At 45.3% G+C, this 15918-nt stretch overlaps 1 protein-coding gene across 6 annotated transcripts in view; it reads right to left on the bottom strand.

Annotated features, from left to right (window-relative positions):
• The window catches only part of bcl11ba (BCL11 transcription factor B a), a 164409-nt gene extending 154932 nt beyond the window's left edge, over window positions 1–9477 (bottom strand). For 4 of the 6 annotated variants that reach the window (XR_013579433.1, XM_078562160.1, XM_078562161.1 and 1 more), the window contains exons 1-2: window positions 9233–9477; window positions 2855–3211 (exon numbers count right to left, since the gene is read on the bottom strand). Coding sequence is in view for 5 of the 6 variants with exons in the window: in XM_078562160.1 (XP_078418286.1) it covers window positions 2855–3211; window positions 9233–9287 (412 nt within the window). In the remaining variant the exon portion in view is untranslated. The remainder of the gene's footprint in view (window positions 1–2854; window positions 3212–9232) is intronic. The other 2 variants (XM_078562162.1, XM_078562164.1) reach the window with 2 other exon arrangements.
• Between the last annotated feature and the right edge of the window lie 6441 nt (window positions 9478–15918).

Genomic DNA, 15918 nt, shown 5'->3' with positions numbered 1-15918 from the left:
AATAATTAGCCTGCTATAACACTTCATTTCATAAAATTTATTTCATTAAAGAAAAGTAGCGATTAGACAGTTTCATCTCCTTTGTGAAAGCCTGGAATTTGCTGTTGACAGTTATCAGATTTCTCTGTCTCAATACGAACATTTTTTAGCTTAAAAAAAGCAAATTTGTCTTTTTTAAGCTAAAAACGTTTGCATGGTGTCAATTAGTGAAAAACTTGAAACCATTTTTTTAAACTGTTGCTTTCTACTCTGAGTTGCTTTTTCATTTTTTTTGAGATAAAAAAGGACACCCTGTGAGTCTAAGGCAAACCATTACAAACAAAAACACTGGGCTTGTGAGTTCTCTGACTGCCAAATGCATCAAAGGGAAGTAAAGAGGGCCATTCTGTTTTCATTATAACTTTGGGATTTCTGGATAAGCCCCTCACCCGTAGACACTAAATCTGCCTGGTACCCCACCCACTCTTTTCAACTTAACGAAACGGCCCACCAACAGGTTCTTAGGGACAGTGGGGAGAAAGAGGGAGAGAGGCAATGACACGCGAATGTGTGTGTGTGAGAGAGAGGGGCAGAGAGAAAGGGGAGAAGGCAAGGATGTATCTGCGTGCTTGCATGAGTGACTAACAGACATAAAAGGGGAGACGGTAATTAAGGGTATATGCGTGTGCACATGAGCGTCGGGGGCGGAAAGAAAATGCAAGAGGGGGTGTGTGTGTGTATGTGTGTGTGTGGGATAGAGAGAGAGATGGGGGGAAGGAGAGAGAGAGAGAGAGAGAGAGAGAGAGAGGAGAGAGAGAGAGAGAGGGGGGTGAATTGGCAATGATATGTGTGTTTGCATGTGGGGGGTCGGGGAGAGGGTACATAGATGATGTGAAAGAGTTAAACGTATCACACTGTCTTAAGCACAGGCTCAAGTCACCCGATTCACTGATTTTCTGTTTGCAGGCCCCGATAAGCACCAGAGGTTTGCTAATTGCAGTGAAAAAACAAAACAAGACAGGTACTCCACCACCCCCAATATTACTTGCAAATTTATAACTCCACACTCCACAGCAATCACCAAAATAACCCATCTTTCATTCCACTTCATACAGTGAACATGCTGCAAACTTCAAAAACAAAAATTCTATAACATTCCAATTTATAGTAAATTTTTTACAATAGTAGCATCGGACTTTGGAGCAGGAGTAGGCCACTCAGCCCCTCGAGCCTGCTCCACCATTCAACAAGGTCATGGCCAAACTGGTTGTGTCTCAACTCTTTTTTTTTCTTTTAAAGAACATTCTAACATCCCAAAAAAAATGTCTACGCTCACAACGATACTAATAATCCCTATAGAAGCTTTTAAAAAAAAACGATGATATATTACACTTTTTTTTTTAAAAAGTGGCATTCTGCTCGAGGAGTTTCTGGATGAAGAATGCAGAAGTCCACAGCAAACGTGGAGTCTTTTGTTTAAACTTCTGCGATTTACTGTTTAGTGACATTCTGCAAGATAAAGCCAGCACACACTTCTTACGTAAGTAAGAGAACAACGCAGACAAACGTGTACTCCAGAGCGGATATGCGCACGTGCAGCACAAGAAAAGCAAAGAGGTCCTGATCACAACAGCCTGAAAAACCTCAAGCGAGTCAGTGACTCGCCCACTACCAAACTTCACCCCATGGGACAGCTCACAGGTTTTGAAGGATGTGTACCCAAGATGGCGAGAGCGTAGATCGACCGTGCCATGTCACCTTTCCTTGGTCAATCCAAATGCCACCCTGGGGGCTGTTTGTTTTCCTCCGCCACCAACCCCCACAACAAATCACCAGAGATGTTCACCGAATCCAATTTCACAAATTGTTACATGTAGGATCTGAAATTACGGTCTAACTGCAGATTTCTAGTCCAGTATCATAATCACTCAACCATTCCCCTAAAGACCTGGCCTGAGTGGCTTGCAGGTTACAAGCCCAGCTTGAAAAACAGTGTCAACATAGATACGCAACCATCCAGCTTAGGCCTAACTTTTGTTTACTTATAGTCTTTTTTTGTTGAATGAAGTTTAAGTTCTCACTCCTGGTCAGGCAAAGCTTTCACTGGGGGAAGGGGCAGGGGCAGGGAGGAAAGGTAGAGCTGAAATCCCAGTTGATATTTCAGGCAACACAATGACAGTCTCTCCTTTTAGATTCTGAGTGCAACCTGCGAATTCTTTTTATTCCTTCCGTAAAATCAGTCCCCGCATGACAGCAAACAAGAATCAGTATTGGCACGTTTAAAAAAAATGCACACGCACACAACCGGCATCCTATTAACCCCTAAAGCACCAAGCATCATGTCACCACTAACTGATTCAGAACACTTTTTTTAAACTCAGCACTGTTAACAGTTAAAGCAATCCCCTCTCTAGGAGTTACACTCAAAAACGTGCAGGCATCCCAGGAGCCCTCTCTGTAGTGACAGCAATGAAATTATGTATAAAAACAGCAAGCTCTGAAAATGCTTAAAATAAAAACACACAAAGGGCCAACTGTACCTCCTCCTATCTATTTATAGTGTGTATGTGTGTGTGTGTATGTGTGAGACAATTCTCTTGATACATGCTATATACAGCGTAGGTAGGAACATGGGAAAGCAACTGCACATCAGACAGACACGTTTTCCTTTTCCCCGTGTATTTTTAAGCTCTATACAGATTGAGAAGAGTAGAAAATTCTGAAAAGCCCACGAAGGTTTAAAGTAAAATGCTGCATCTACCTGAAGAGGTGGAGTGGGGACAGGGGGAACTATCACTGTACCCACATGCTAATCCGTACTGAGGAACAAACACAGAGGAATTATCAGTACGTTGAGTGGTACCAGACGTATTACCTCCTGCAAGGTTCTCCTGCTTCGGGCAAATTCCTTTCGTAGGCGTTAGCAGCCTGTCATCTTCCTCGGGTGTGACTTGGATGCCGATTTCGACGGGCTCAGACACTCTCCTGGGCTCCGGGTGTGGGGGAGAGGGGCTACGTTTATCCACTGGCTTCTCGAAGCAGATGCCCGCGCCGTTGCACTGCTTTCTCTTGTGTTCGATAAAGACGAGGATGTCGGCCAGCGGGAAGTGCGCCTGGCATTGCCCGCAGGTCAGCAGGTCGTGGTCTCCGCCGCCGCCAACGCCACTGCCCGGCCCAGCCATGACCGCGTCCTCTTCGTCCGTACTCGCCGTCTCCGCATGGTCAGCCTCTGCTTCGCGCAGTAACAGAGAGAGAGAGAGAGAAAAGGAGAGGCTGCTTTTAGCTGGAGTTTCATTGTATAACACCGTCCCCCATTTATAAGTTTGCATACAATTTTTAAATTGCACAGAAGGACAGACATGAGCTCCAAACTCTATTGGCCCCTTCCTCAGCTCAAACAAATGTTTTTTTTAATTTTGCAATCATGAAATAAGGAAGTTGCAAGAAGGAAAAAGCCCAAAAGCAGAGCCAGGAAAGCATTTTCTTTATTTTTTTTTAATATATATCTTTGCACCTTGCACACAGCAGTCAGTGAAACAAGACACAGGGAACCAGATAGAAGATACTCAGGCACAACTCTATATGAAAAAGAGACCCTTAAAAAAAAGGACCTTTTCTAACACGAGCACCCTGGACTATCTGAAATCCAGATAAATTCTTCGATGATACTTCTGCCTCATTCAGATTAATTTCACGTTTACTGATATATTGGCTTGGGGTTTATTCCTGTGTTAAATATGGCAGTCATTCACTAAACCCAAGGTTGGTTATATTTCAGAGGTGAGTGGGCTCAGCAGCTAAGATCCCCCCCCACCCCGCCCCTCCCCAAAATCTGCATTATAAACCTGTGTGGATTTAGTGACAAGTCAACATTCAGTTGTACCACGAGCAGGGTGTAATCCAGGAGAACAATTTTCCCTCCCTCCGAACCAAAAGTAAGAGATTAATGTCAAGAAGCACAATTTTAAGATGAAAACGCCACAACTGGTGGTTTACGGGGCCCTTTGTTGAGCTGGGGGATAATGCTGTTACAAGTCCTTCTTTAAAACGATTACCAATTTTATTTTTGCCTCCATGTAAATAAACTGGACAAGTCATTTCATCTAGTTACACTGCTGAGTTGGGGGGACGTCACATTGAAATTTTGTATTCAGGTTTCTACATTGATAGGTGCAATTAACAAGCAGGGACAACAAAGGGGGAGAAGGAGAGAGGGAGAGGGAGAGAGAGAGATTGGGAAGACAAAGCATGAATAGGAATGTTCTGATTCATCTGCCTCCTTTCAGCTCTCCGGCTATTGTACCGACAAGCACGTAACATTTTAGTGCTCTCCACAGACAGTCGCTCAAAGTTTAACAACTTGCTCTGACACAGGATTACAAGAAGCCTCATTATTTCAGTGATATGATTTTTTTTTTGCATCATTTGAAAACCCTTAACAGGTTCTCAAGGAATATTAATCAGCAGCAAAACTGATCCAACAAACTGGAGTGTACAAATAGATTTGTACAGACAGAGCAGTCTTGTTTATTTACAGAAAACAAAACCCCATATAAGTCTGAACGAGCGGCATATATTTCTCACTCACAACAACATGCAATGCAACCGTGAGATAATACCAGCACTCCACGCAACAAAAAAAAATCTGCACTTGATACATAAAATAAAACATATATTTAATATCAGAAGACACAGAAAAAGGCAAATAGACTCTCAGTGATTGTTCTATCATTAATCAATCCTCACATCTGCTGTCACTTTAGCAAGAAAATGATGATATTCATCTAACCTACTCATTGACGTGTGTACAACTGCTGAAGTGTATCCCCTCTGCTTTAATTTATTTCTAAATAACTTGCTTAAGGCACTTTTTGTTTTATTCCTGGGTTTTACGAGCACAAAAACAATGGACGGGTTGACGCTCGGAAGCCTTTCGCTTCTGTAAAAGTCGAAGTGCTCTCTCTCTCTCTCTCTCATCGTTGGCCTGGGCTTTTGCTAGTTTAAGGAAACCCACAATAAAACAAACACACACAATCTCAATTTGTCTTAAATGCCTGCTATCGCGAAGTTGAACATATATTTTTTTAAAATAATGCATTTATTGCTTTCAAACACAGCTCTCTCTTCCCCCCACCCCCACCAGAATATCCACATACAGTGAAAGTAAACCACATCACTGCAGCATCCTAAATATTTTTGAAGATATGGCAAACATTTGTCTCCCCAGCCATACACAGGCATATACACAAACACACCAGATATCTTTCTCTTTTAAAAAAAGGACAGGACGATGCATTTCACATTTTCATTATGTGGTGCTCTACAGTGTTTAAATTAATTCAAATAAGAACGATATCAAAAAAATTGCTTTTGGATGTTTCAGTCCATTATTTTAATTATAATCTCTTCCCCCCCCCCCACCACCACCCCAACCGCTGTCTGTGAAATGATTGAAATTCCACCCAAAGATCAATACAGTCTTTTAGGGCTTTCACCAAACTGATTCTAATTGTGCTGTGCCAGAAGTTGATATACAGAGATATATATTTTATATATATATACACATATATACTTGAATTGCAGAAAGTAGCATAAGCATTCTCAGAAATAAAAATGTAGCTCGGAAATAAAATATATCGCACTGAGGGAAGTGCAACAGTGGAATGAATGCTGCAGCAAATGCTTTATACTTGGATGAAGTGTACATAATGTACGGTGTGGCAGTAGTTAGTGTACAGGTAATGGGACTGGTCACCAGAGCAGGCTTCCGGACTCGCAGGCATTGATGAGTTGACTTAGAGCGCCCCCTCGCGGCGGCCGAGCGTTACTGCAGTCCCCCCAGCGCGGGACCCACGCGCTTTAAGTTGGAATCCTGGACAAAGTTTATTACAATTACAACTATCTTTAAATCTCACTCATTACCGTCGGTGCATTTGTTTATTTGCTAAGTTTTTTTTTTCTTGCAAAGCGGACGTAGGATGCACACTTCCTCACTGCATTGCAAAGCAAAAGCACTATCCATCCCGACTTCAATGGGAATTTCAAGCACACGCACACACTCTGTCTCTCTCTCTCTCTCTCTCTCTCTGCCCCGACCTCCTCCTCCTCCTCCCCCCCCCAGCCAAACCCTTTATTCAATAACAAAGGCAGCCAAGGAGTCTAACTCAGACCCAGTACAAGCCCAAGTTCAATGTCTAACCCTCCTGCGTCCCTGCAGCCGCTCAGTAACCAACCAACCCTGCAACACGGGACTTCAACATTGAGGAAAAGATAGCAAAGTCTAAACTCATGCCAAAAAAATATATACACATTGTACATTGAATTTTAAATCGCTCTCTCTCTCTCTCCGCAACCCCCCCCCCCGCGCCAACGCATCGACTGCCCGGCGACTGTGTAGCAGGAGCGATTTATTAATGGGTAAACTGAAAGCACTTAGATTGCATCCTGCAATGTCCAGCGGGTGGATGCAAGTTGTGGGTTGCATTAAGTGGCATTAAAACGCGGTCAGTGTCCGCACACGGCGCAAATAAATAAGGGGGGGGGTGGGGGTTGGATTTGCAATCGGGCTTCTGGCATTCATTCTCTGTCACTGGAGAAAGGTATGGAGAAGAAGCGAGCGCGAGTTTCCTCCTCACATTCCCAAACCGGGATAGACAGCGAGGGAAGAGCAAGCTCCGGGAGGGGGGAGAGGGGGGTGGGGGGTGTGTGTGGAATAAAAACCAAAATACCTCCTCACGCAATTATGCATTAAAATTAATGCAATCTCGGGAGGGGAGGGGTGGGGGGGAGAGGAACGTGCATTTCGATTTACCATCAGTTAATTGTTATTTTCTTAAATTTTAACAAAAAAAAGGATCCATTCACTGGGTCAGGGGCGGAATCATTTATAGAATTGTTAAAAAAACCTTTACTTTTTTCCCCCTCCCCTTTTTAACCTCCACCTCCACCCCCACCACCCCCCCCCCCCCCAAAAAAGAATATCACCGCTGTCCAAAATAAAGAATTGCAAATGTCTCACATGCATTTACCTTTTTAACGAGTTACAGGATCTCTCAAATCAGAAAAGTGTGCGCTTTTTTTTTCCACCCATAAAGACAGCAGCATGCAAAGAGCGTGTATTTAACACACACGCAGATATGCATAATATATAAATTGGAAATAATAATAATAATAAATGGAAGAAAAAAAAACGCCTTGGATTTATCCATTTCGGAAGTCCGAGCATTTTCTTAAATTTTTTTTTTGGTTGCATGAAAGAAAAGTGACCAATATCTCCAAAGCCAACATGCATGCGAGCACCCCCCACCCCCCCTCTCTCCCTCCTCCCTCCTCCTCCTCTCTCTCTCTCTCTCTCCAAGAATCCCAGTCGTATTCAAAGAAAACGCATTTACCTTTCTCTCTCTCTCTCTTTTTTGCAGTTTGCAAGAAAAATGGAACCGATCTTCATTGAAAAGAAAATGATATTCCGACCTTTGCACGGACAGAAGCAATCGGAGAAGTGGAGAGTGAGGTTGTGTTGGGGGGGGGGGGGGAGAGAGAGAGGAGGAGGAGGAGGTGGTGAGGGGGGGGGGGGGGGATGGTGGTGGTATTGGGGGGTGGGGGGAAGAATAACATTATTGCTTTTCTTTCCACGCGAATAAAATAAGAAGATCCAATTGCAAATAATTATTTCCAAATTTTTTTGGGGGGGGGGAGAGAGAAAGAGAAAAAGGGGGAAAAAAAGGAAATAAAAAATAACATCTCCGCAATTTCTGTGCAAAAATAAAATACTCCCTTAACCAACCAACCACCCCCCCCCCTCAAAAAAAATAATAAGGACAAGCGAGACCTGATCGCTTGTTTGCAAAGGAAAAAGGAGGTGGAGGAGAGAGTGTGGGGAGGAGGAGGAGGGGGGGGGTTGCTTTTAGCTCGCAGGCTCTCTCTGCAGCGGAGTGCATTTATGCTCTTTTTTTTAAATATATATATATATTTCGGGGAGGGGAAGAATATATTTATTTAAATTTTTCAAGCGGGGTTAAAAAAACCATAAATATTCCGACTTTCTCCTTATTTGGCCACGTTTGGAACGTTGCGATCCGCCGCGTTCCATCCACTCTCTCTCGCGCTGGGCTCCGCTCCACGCGCCACTTGCAACTTTTCAAATTTCTTTTCACCTTCTCCCTCCCTCTCTCTCAACCCCCTCAACTCCCCCCCAAACCCCCAACCCAACCCCAACAGTTTCCAAAAAGGAAAATTAAAGCAAAAACGGACCCCCCCCCCCCCCGCCAAACGATCAATGCAAAGAAAGAACTCCAACGCACTATTGCACAAACTTTTTTTTTCCCCCAAAAAATCTTGTCTCCCTCTTTCTTTCTCTCTCTTCCCCCTCCACTCTCACTCATTCACTCAATTTTCTCCCCCCCCTCCTCTCCTCCCTCTCCCTCTCCCTCCATCCAACTCCAAAGTAGTCGTAGTGGTGAAAGGGGAGAGGAGGTGAGGTGAAGAATGAGGAGAGCGAAAAAAAATAACACACACAAAATATTTAAGAAAAATGCAAAAGCAAAATAATCATTTGCAACTTCTCCAAAAAATGGGGCAAAGCGAAATTAAAATAGAGAGAGAGAGAGAGACCCGCTGGTGACACTTCTCCTTAAACGAAAAACAAAATAGATGCACATGCACGGAGAGCATTTTGTTTTAATCTATATATAAATGTACCTCCAGCCACCAGCAAACACCCCCCCCAAAAAAAAAACAAACAAACAAACAAAAAGGGAGAGAAAACAAAAAGACATCACATTTGCTTTAAAAAAAAGAGCCGCGTTGCGAATTTCACCAACCGATTGGAGACCTCAAAATGATTTTCCTCCTCCAAATAAAACTCCGCAGAATTTAAAAGTCTGTCCGTGGGTTTGTTGTCATCCTGTGCAAATCCACCTCAAACCTTATTCCAAAATACAACACAGCGCGAGCAAACCCCCTCCAAAAAGATCAATATTAACGCTCTTAACGATTTATACACATCTAACATCTACAGACGGTTTACATACAAATTCAATCCAAAAAAACAAATTTCCTTTTTCATATTTTTTTTAAATTTAATTTTTTTTTTTCCTTTTCCCCCCCCCCCCCCTCCTCCGTTGGTTGGAGGGGGGGGGGGTTTCAAGAGAAAAAAAGATTTTTTTTTATAAAAAAAAAGAGGGTTGTCTCGTTTAATTATCTTTTTATTTTATTTTATTTTAATTTTAATTTTTTTTTTTGAATGGTTACTTACGCGAAAATTCCCTTTTACTTAAATGCTGAGGGTTGCCTTGCTTGCGGCGAGACATAGTCGGTCACATCTGGAGCGGAAAGCCGGAGACTCCAGAGAAAAATATCTTCATCAGAGCCCCTGACAGAAAATAAATTGGAAATAATGCAAAGATGGCGGATGGAGATGGATTATGGGATGGCCGTCAGAGAGAGAGAGAGAGAGAGAGAGCAGCTATCACACACATTACACACACACACACTATTACAGCAGCAAACACACACACACACACACTCACTCACTCCCTCCCCCCCCCCCCCCCCAAACTACACTCACTCACTCACACACACACACACACACAGGCAACACAGTCAAGTTCAAGTGCGGACGTGACGCGCCCGCCCGCCCGCGAACTTGAACGTCAAAAAAGCCGATGAATTGGCCGCCAGCTCAATGGGGGCTACTACTGGCCGCCTCATCGCATTGTAGAGCGAGCGGCGGGAGCTCCGCTCGCCTCCCCAACCCACCACACCCCCCCCCCTCCCCCCTCCCAACCCACCACACCCCCACCCCCCCCACCCCACCCCTCACTCACTTCGCCCAGGTGGGACCTGAGTCACTTGCCTTTTCCAGCAGCAACACCCACCCCCCCCTCCCCTCCCCCCTCTCTCTCTCTCTCTCCATCCCTCCACTCTCTACCTCCTCCCTCTCCCTCCCTCTCTTTCTCACCCTCTCTTTCTCACCCTCCCTCTCACCATCCCTCCCTCCCTCCCTCTCTCCCCCCTCCCTCTCTCCCCTCCCCTCCCCCTCTCCCCCCTCACATCCCTCCCGTCTCCCTGCCCTCCCTCCCTCCCCGCTTTCACCCTCCTTCCCCGCTATCACCCTCCCTCCCCGCTTTCACCCTCCCTCCCCGATTTCGCCCTCCCTCCCCACTTTCACCCTCCCTCCCCGCTTTCACCCTCCCTCCCCGGTTTCACCCTCCCTCCCCACTTTCACCCTCCCTCCCCGCTTTCACCCTCCCTCCCCGATTTCACCCTCCCTCCCCGCTTTCACCCTCCCTCCCCGTTCTCACACTCCCCCTCCCCTCTCTCTCCCCCCACCCTCCTCTCTCCCCCCACCCTCGTTCTCTCTACCCCCCACCCTCCTTCTCTCTCCCCCCACCCTCCTCTTTCCTGGCTCTTTCTCAACATCCCTCCCTCTTCCGCCCTCCATCTCTCTCTCTCTTTCCCCCACTCCTCCCTCCCGCTCTCTCCCCTCCTGCTCTCTTCCCCTCCCTCCAGTTCTCTCCTGCTCTCTCCACCCTCCCCCTCTCTCCCCCTCCCCCTCTCTCCCCCTCCCCCTCTCTCCCCAACGTCCCGCTCTCCCTCCTCCTCCCTCCCGCTCTCCCTCCCCTCCCTCCCGCTCTCCCTCCCGCTCTCCCTCCCCTCCCTCCCGCTCTCCCTCCCCTCCCTCCCGCTCTCCCTCCCCCTCCCTCCTGCTCTCCCTCCCACTCTCCCTCCCCTCCCTCCCTTCCGCTCTCTCTCCCCCTCCCTCCCTCCCGCTCTCTCTCCCCCTCCCTCCCTCCCGCTCTCTCTCCCCCTCCCTCCCTCCCGCTCTCTCTCCCCCTCCCTCCCTCCCGCTCTCTCTCCCCCTCCCTCCCTCCCGCTCTCTCTCCCCCTCCCTCCCTCCCGCTCTCTCTCCCCCTCCCGCTCTCAGCCCCACCACCCGCTCTCACCCCCCACCCGCTCTCACCCCCCACCCGCTCTCACCCCCCCACCCGCTCTCACCCCCCCACCTGCTCTAACCCCCCCACCTCCCGCTCTCTTCCCCCCCCCCACCTCCCGCTCTCTTCCCCTCCCTGGCTCATGCTCTCCCCCTCCTTCTTTCTCCCCCTCCCTCACCCTCTCCCTCACCCACTCCCTCTCCCCCTCGCTCACCCCCACCCCCTCGCTCATCCCCTCCCTCCCTCCCCTTCCCTCCCCCCTCCCTCCCCTTTCCTACCCCCTCTCTCTCCCCCTCCCCCTCTCTCCCCCCCCCTATCCCTCTCCCTCCCTTTTCTCCCTCCCCCTCTCTCTTTTCCAAAATCAATCACCCCCACTCCACACAACAAATGCACTTTTTTTTAATCCCTGGGTAGTTAAAAAAAAACTTCCCTTTTATTTCAGTGTCTTTTGCAAGTTGCACGGCATAATTTCTTTTTTTTTAAAAAAAAACATTTTTAATCGCTAGAAAAAAACTCCCTTTTATTGTCTTCTCTGCAATTCGCATGTTATTCTTTAAAAGGTGGCATTTTTTCTTCGAAGTATATATGATATATTTTAAAAATAAACTCCTCTCTCCCCCCCCCCGCCCAACCTCCTTCCTCTCACCAGCCTAACTTGACCCTCCTGCTCATTGTGTGCCAGCATTTTTTAAAGAAAGATGTTTAATTTCCCCAAACTTTCTAGCACTGGGGTTTGAAAGTTAAGTCGGACTGCCCCCTGACTGGCACTCAAAGGTGCTCTCGCGGTTCGTTTTTTTAAAAAAATAAAAATGCTGGGTTTTCCGAATCAAGTGCGTTCTTTATTTCTTATTTTTTAAAGAACTGTATTTTAAAAATAAGGGCTTAACTGCTTAAAAGGTTTGTTGTTGGGGGTGGGGGGGGTGGGGGGGAGTGGGGGGAGAGAGTACTGGCAGGTAGTCATTCATCTGCAATTATGCACACACGCACACATCAGTTAACCTGAGAAGCGCAGGGCTGCTAACAGCTACTTATTGCTATGTTCGCAGTCTCTCTTTTTCTTTAAGGAAATACATTGCATTGCATCGCTACTGGCAAGAGAGAACGCATTGTACAGATAGTGACTCACCCACAATGCATACACACGGGCTAATCTGAGAATTACAGAGTTGGCAACAACCGCTTATTCCAATGTTTGATGTATTTTCGTGATTTTTTTTTTCCCTTTTAAATAAAAAGACATGGATGAGGACTTGCTTCCCCTCCCCAACTAAGATCTGCTACTGGTACTCATTCACTAGTAATATCGAGACATAGCGCACCGGCCACTTACTGCTATGCGTCCGATTCTCTTCCCCCGTTCCTGCCCTTTTTGTTAAGTACATTTGCAAGGTTTTTTTTTTATATTTTGGACCCTGAAACAATCTACAAAGCGCTCAAACTGTGTAGAAGGATCTGTTTAGCCGCAGTCCCACATAACGCGCACACTTCCCATCCAAAGATCTGGGAACAGCCCTACTCATTCAGCGACTGTCCGCATGCATCTTTTTTTTTCCCCCCCCTGAAGAGTTTGATTTTCGATCTTAACAAAAAAAACGAGAGCAGGATTGAGCTTCCTCCAGTGCACGGGTTAACTTGTGTATTCAGTAAAAACACCACACACGTTATTAATTATGATGGGGAAGGTTGGTGGGGGTGGGGGTGGGTGGGAGAATTGATGCTTTTGGCAAAATATGTAAAATTTGATCATCTCTTCACCGACGGTCTATACATGATCAGCAGCGAAAGAAATGAAGCCACTGACTGCTAATTAAACACAGATACCTCGTCTGTACAAAGCCACACCTCATTATTGATCAGTAATATCTTTAGCTACAATCCCACTGGCATTGTGTAAAACAGTTTCCTTAAAAAAAACATTTTTTTTTTAAAATCGCGTACCTTTTTTAAAAGCTAAAATCTTTAACAAAAAAAAAACAGCAAACGGACATTAAAATCGCCGTGATCTGATTTAGTGGGAAGAGCAGAAAAAGTTCAGGTTTTTTTTTCCCCCCGCGGATGGAGTTTGACTCTCGATAGCAGAAATTATTTAATAGCATTAAGGGGCACACACACACACATACACACACACATAGAGATGTGCAGCCTTACTGGAGACATGCATTTCGTTGTTAGGTATGAATGATTAACACCAGAGCATATTTGTTAGTTTATTACATAAGTATAATCTCCCTCTCACAAATCAAAAACTAACAGATGCGGGCTAAATTGAGCAGTGCTAAACTGCTAATAGCCACTCATAGTAACATTTTCCAATCATCTTTCTGACTAAATGAATTGTGTTGATTTTAAATAGGGGGCTTCCGTTCGCAAGCTCACACGCAGACTAGACATTTGTACTGATATCATTTAACTTTCCGTGTTGTGGCTGGCAGCAGTTATTTTACCAAAAAAAAGAGAATTTATTTGAAAGGTATTTAAATAGCACGCAGGGGTCGGTGTCTGCCATTTCCATTGCTTCTCCAGTCAATGTGTTTGAAAGGCGCTTTTTGGTTTCTGCCCCCTTTCCGTCAATGTCTTTTATCACAAACCAGCAAAAAGGTTCTGACAATGTAGCGGAGATGCTGGGGGTGGGTGGGTGGGGTCGGTGGGTTGCAGGGGAAAATTTCGCTTCCTGCTCGAGATGGTAGACTGATACCACGGTGTGTTTCATCCATCAGTCTCTCCAAGATTGAACCCGAAATCCATGGCTAGGGGTTGCCAATACACCACCCTGGCCTGCAAGTCGGTTTACCAACAGGGGTAGGGAGTTGGTGGTGGGGGGTGTTGGGGGATGGGGGGGGGCGGGGAGAGGGTGCCGACACCTCCAATTTACCATCTGGCAAAGTTTGCAACCTTGGCTGTCTGGGTCAGGGAGAACTCTGAAGTGAATGATTCTTCCTTTGTTGGGGGTGGGGAGGTGATGGAACTCGGAGAGCAGGTTATCTCCAGGTACCTCCACAGACCTGCCACCTGGTTGCATGGCTCCATGGGTGGAGATGTGGAAAACAGACTGCTAGCAGTTTGAGAATGAAATGGGGCAACGGACAAGTGGGTTGCCAATTCTGGTTGGATGTACAGTGTTCCTGGAAGTTTTATCATCATATCCCACCATCAACTGTCCCGTCCAGTCAAACAGCCTCTTCCCCAGCACCTACCATTTCCAATAATGTTATCAAGGATAAATGAAAATGTTTAAAGAAAATGAGAGAAACACACAGTTTTTGTAATGCCTTCGATGATTTTGCTTGCAGCAGTGTCCAAGAGATGACTCTTTAATTTCTGGGTATTTTAGGGCAGCCCTGGTAACCTTAGGGGTGAGGGGAGAGAGGGAAAAGAGAAATAAATAATAACATCTATAATCATTATCTCTAGATAGGAGTCTACGAATTTTCAACTGTGGCTATCAGGTTCCTTACTTGCAATAATATTTTCATTTGTGTGTTTTTATTCTTTAATATGCTGTGGATCATTATTGGTCTTATTTTACCACAACTGAGAATTTTATTTGCAATAACTTCTATTATACATTGAATTCAGTGAGCTGCAATTCCATACTGTGCTCTGCTTAGTCAATAGCACCTAATGTACATGCAGCTGGATGTTTTAGAACTAGGGTTGTAAAATAAATTAAGTGCATGGTATATTTGTTTCTCTCCCCACATACAATTAAAAACAGATAGTTTGACATGAGATGGAGTTCCACACACGCATATCCTAGTAGAGTACAGCTAATCTGCATATTGCCAAACTGGGAACAGCTCCTTACATCTGTATTCTTTTGCTAGTGTTGTTTTTGCTTTCAGTTTTCTGAATACTAAAGATTTTCTTTTCCCTTGTCCTTTCTTTTTACAATTAAAAAAGACCACTAAAATTGGCAAGGATGCACATTTTAAGATGCTATGCATCTAACCTGTGCCCTGCAGGACTGGCAACAGCTGTGTATGTTAGCATTTGCTCGTCATGTTTTAAAGCAGCAGTTTTTAACATATGCTGCGACTTGAATGTTTGTTTCTATTCTCCAATTAAAGGAGGTTACTTCTGGCAACAAATCGCATTGTCAGGCATTCAATTCAAATAAAAGTACGTACACATAGATTGACATGTGCAGCACACGATTGGCACCAGCTACTTGCAGCCAAATTTTCCTGGCGTTCATTATAGTATTGCGCCTGCATTAATTGTACAACACACACTGGACGGATGGCTTTCCCTGCTGATCAATTTTCCGTGAGTAGCAATATGTGAAATGCTTTGAATCGTTCGTCTGTTAATGGTGTTCGCCATCAGCTATGCACAGAAACCCACAAAGGGTTAAGGTGGTAATACGGCATAATGCATATATATTTTTTTTTAAATCTTTGGTTTGGACTATGATCTCCCCCCATTGTCCTGCTGACACAGACTCAAATTTGAAGATTAGCCATCAGCAGAGAAGGAGAAAGGTATATGAATATGTTACAAAATAAAACCTGCAAACTTTTACCAACTTTCCTTTTGATCAATGCTTCATTTTTTTAATATTCCACTCCACAACTGCTACACAAGAGATTACAGCAATCAACCTGGACTTACACTTTCTAACCTTGCTGTTGAAACTATTGCAAGATGCATCCAGTACCTATTAGAAATACTGCTCAGGGGAGTCTGTGGTAGGTTGGCTAGAGTGATGTTCGATATCATGATATGCTGTAGATAGCTTTATGATGCAGCACTGACAACAGCATCACCATAGCATCAACAGCAACAACCTAGTGACCATTCAAATGCCCACACAGCGCAAAGCCCCTCAATTCAATGGCCGGGCCACACAGTTGTGACATGGTCCACAGGAAATGAATAACTCCTGACTGGTCATCCTCATGATGAGCAGGACCACCATCCATTACAAATAACAACAGAGTCATTGATTTCCTGGTTCTCGGGGCGGGAGGAGGTTTCAAAAGATTATGTCCTAAACTCTTCGAACATC

Source organism: Cetorhinus maximus, chromosome 18 (genome assembly GCF_964194155.1).
Source record: "Cetorhinus maximus chromosome 18, sCetMax3.hap1.1, whole genome shotgun sequence".
Classification (NCBI taxonomy): domain Eukaryota; kingdom Metazoa; phylum Chordata; class Chondrichthyes; order Lamniformes; family Cetorhinidae; genus Cetorhinus; species Cetorhinus maximus.
This window is presented reverse-complemented; position numbering and strand designations above follow the sequence as displayed.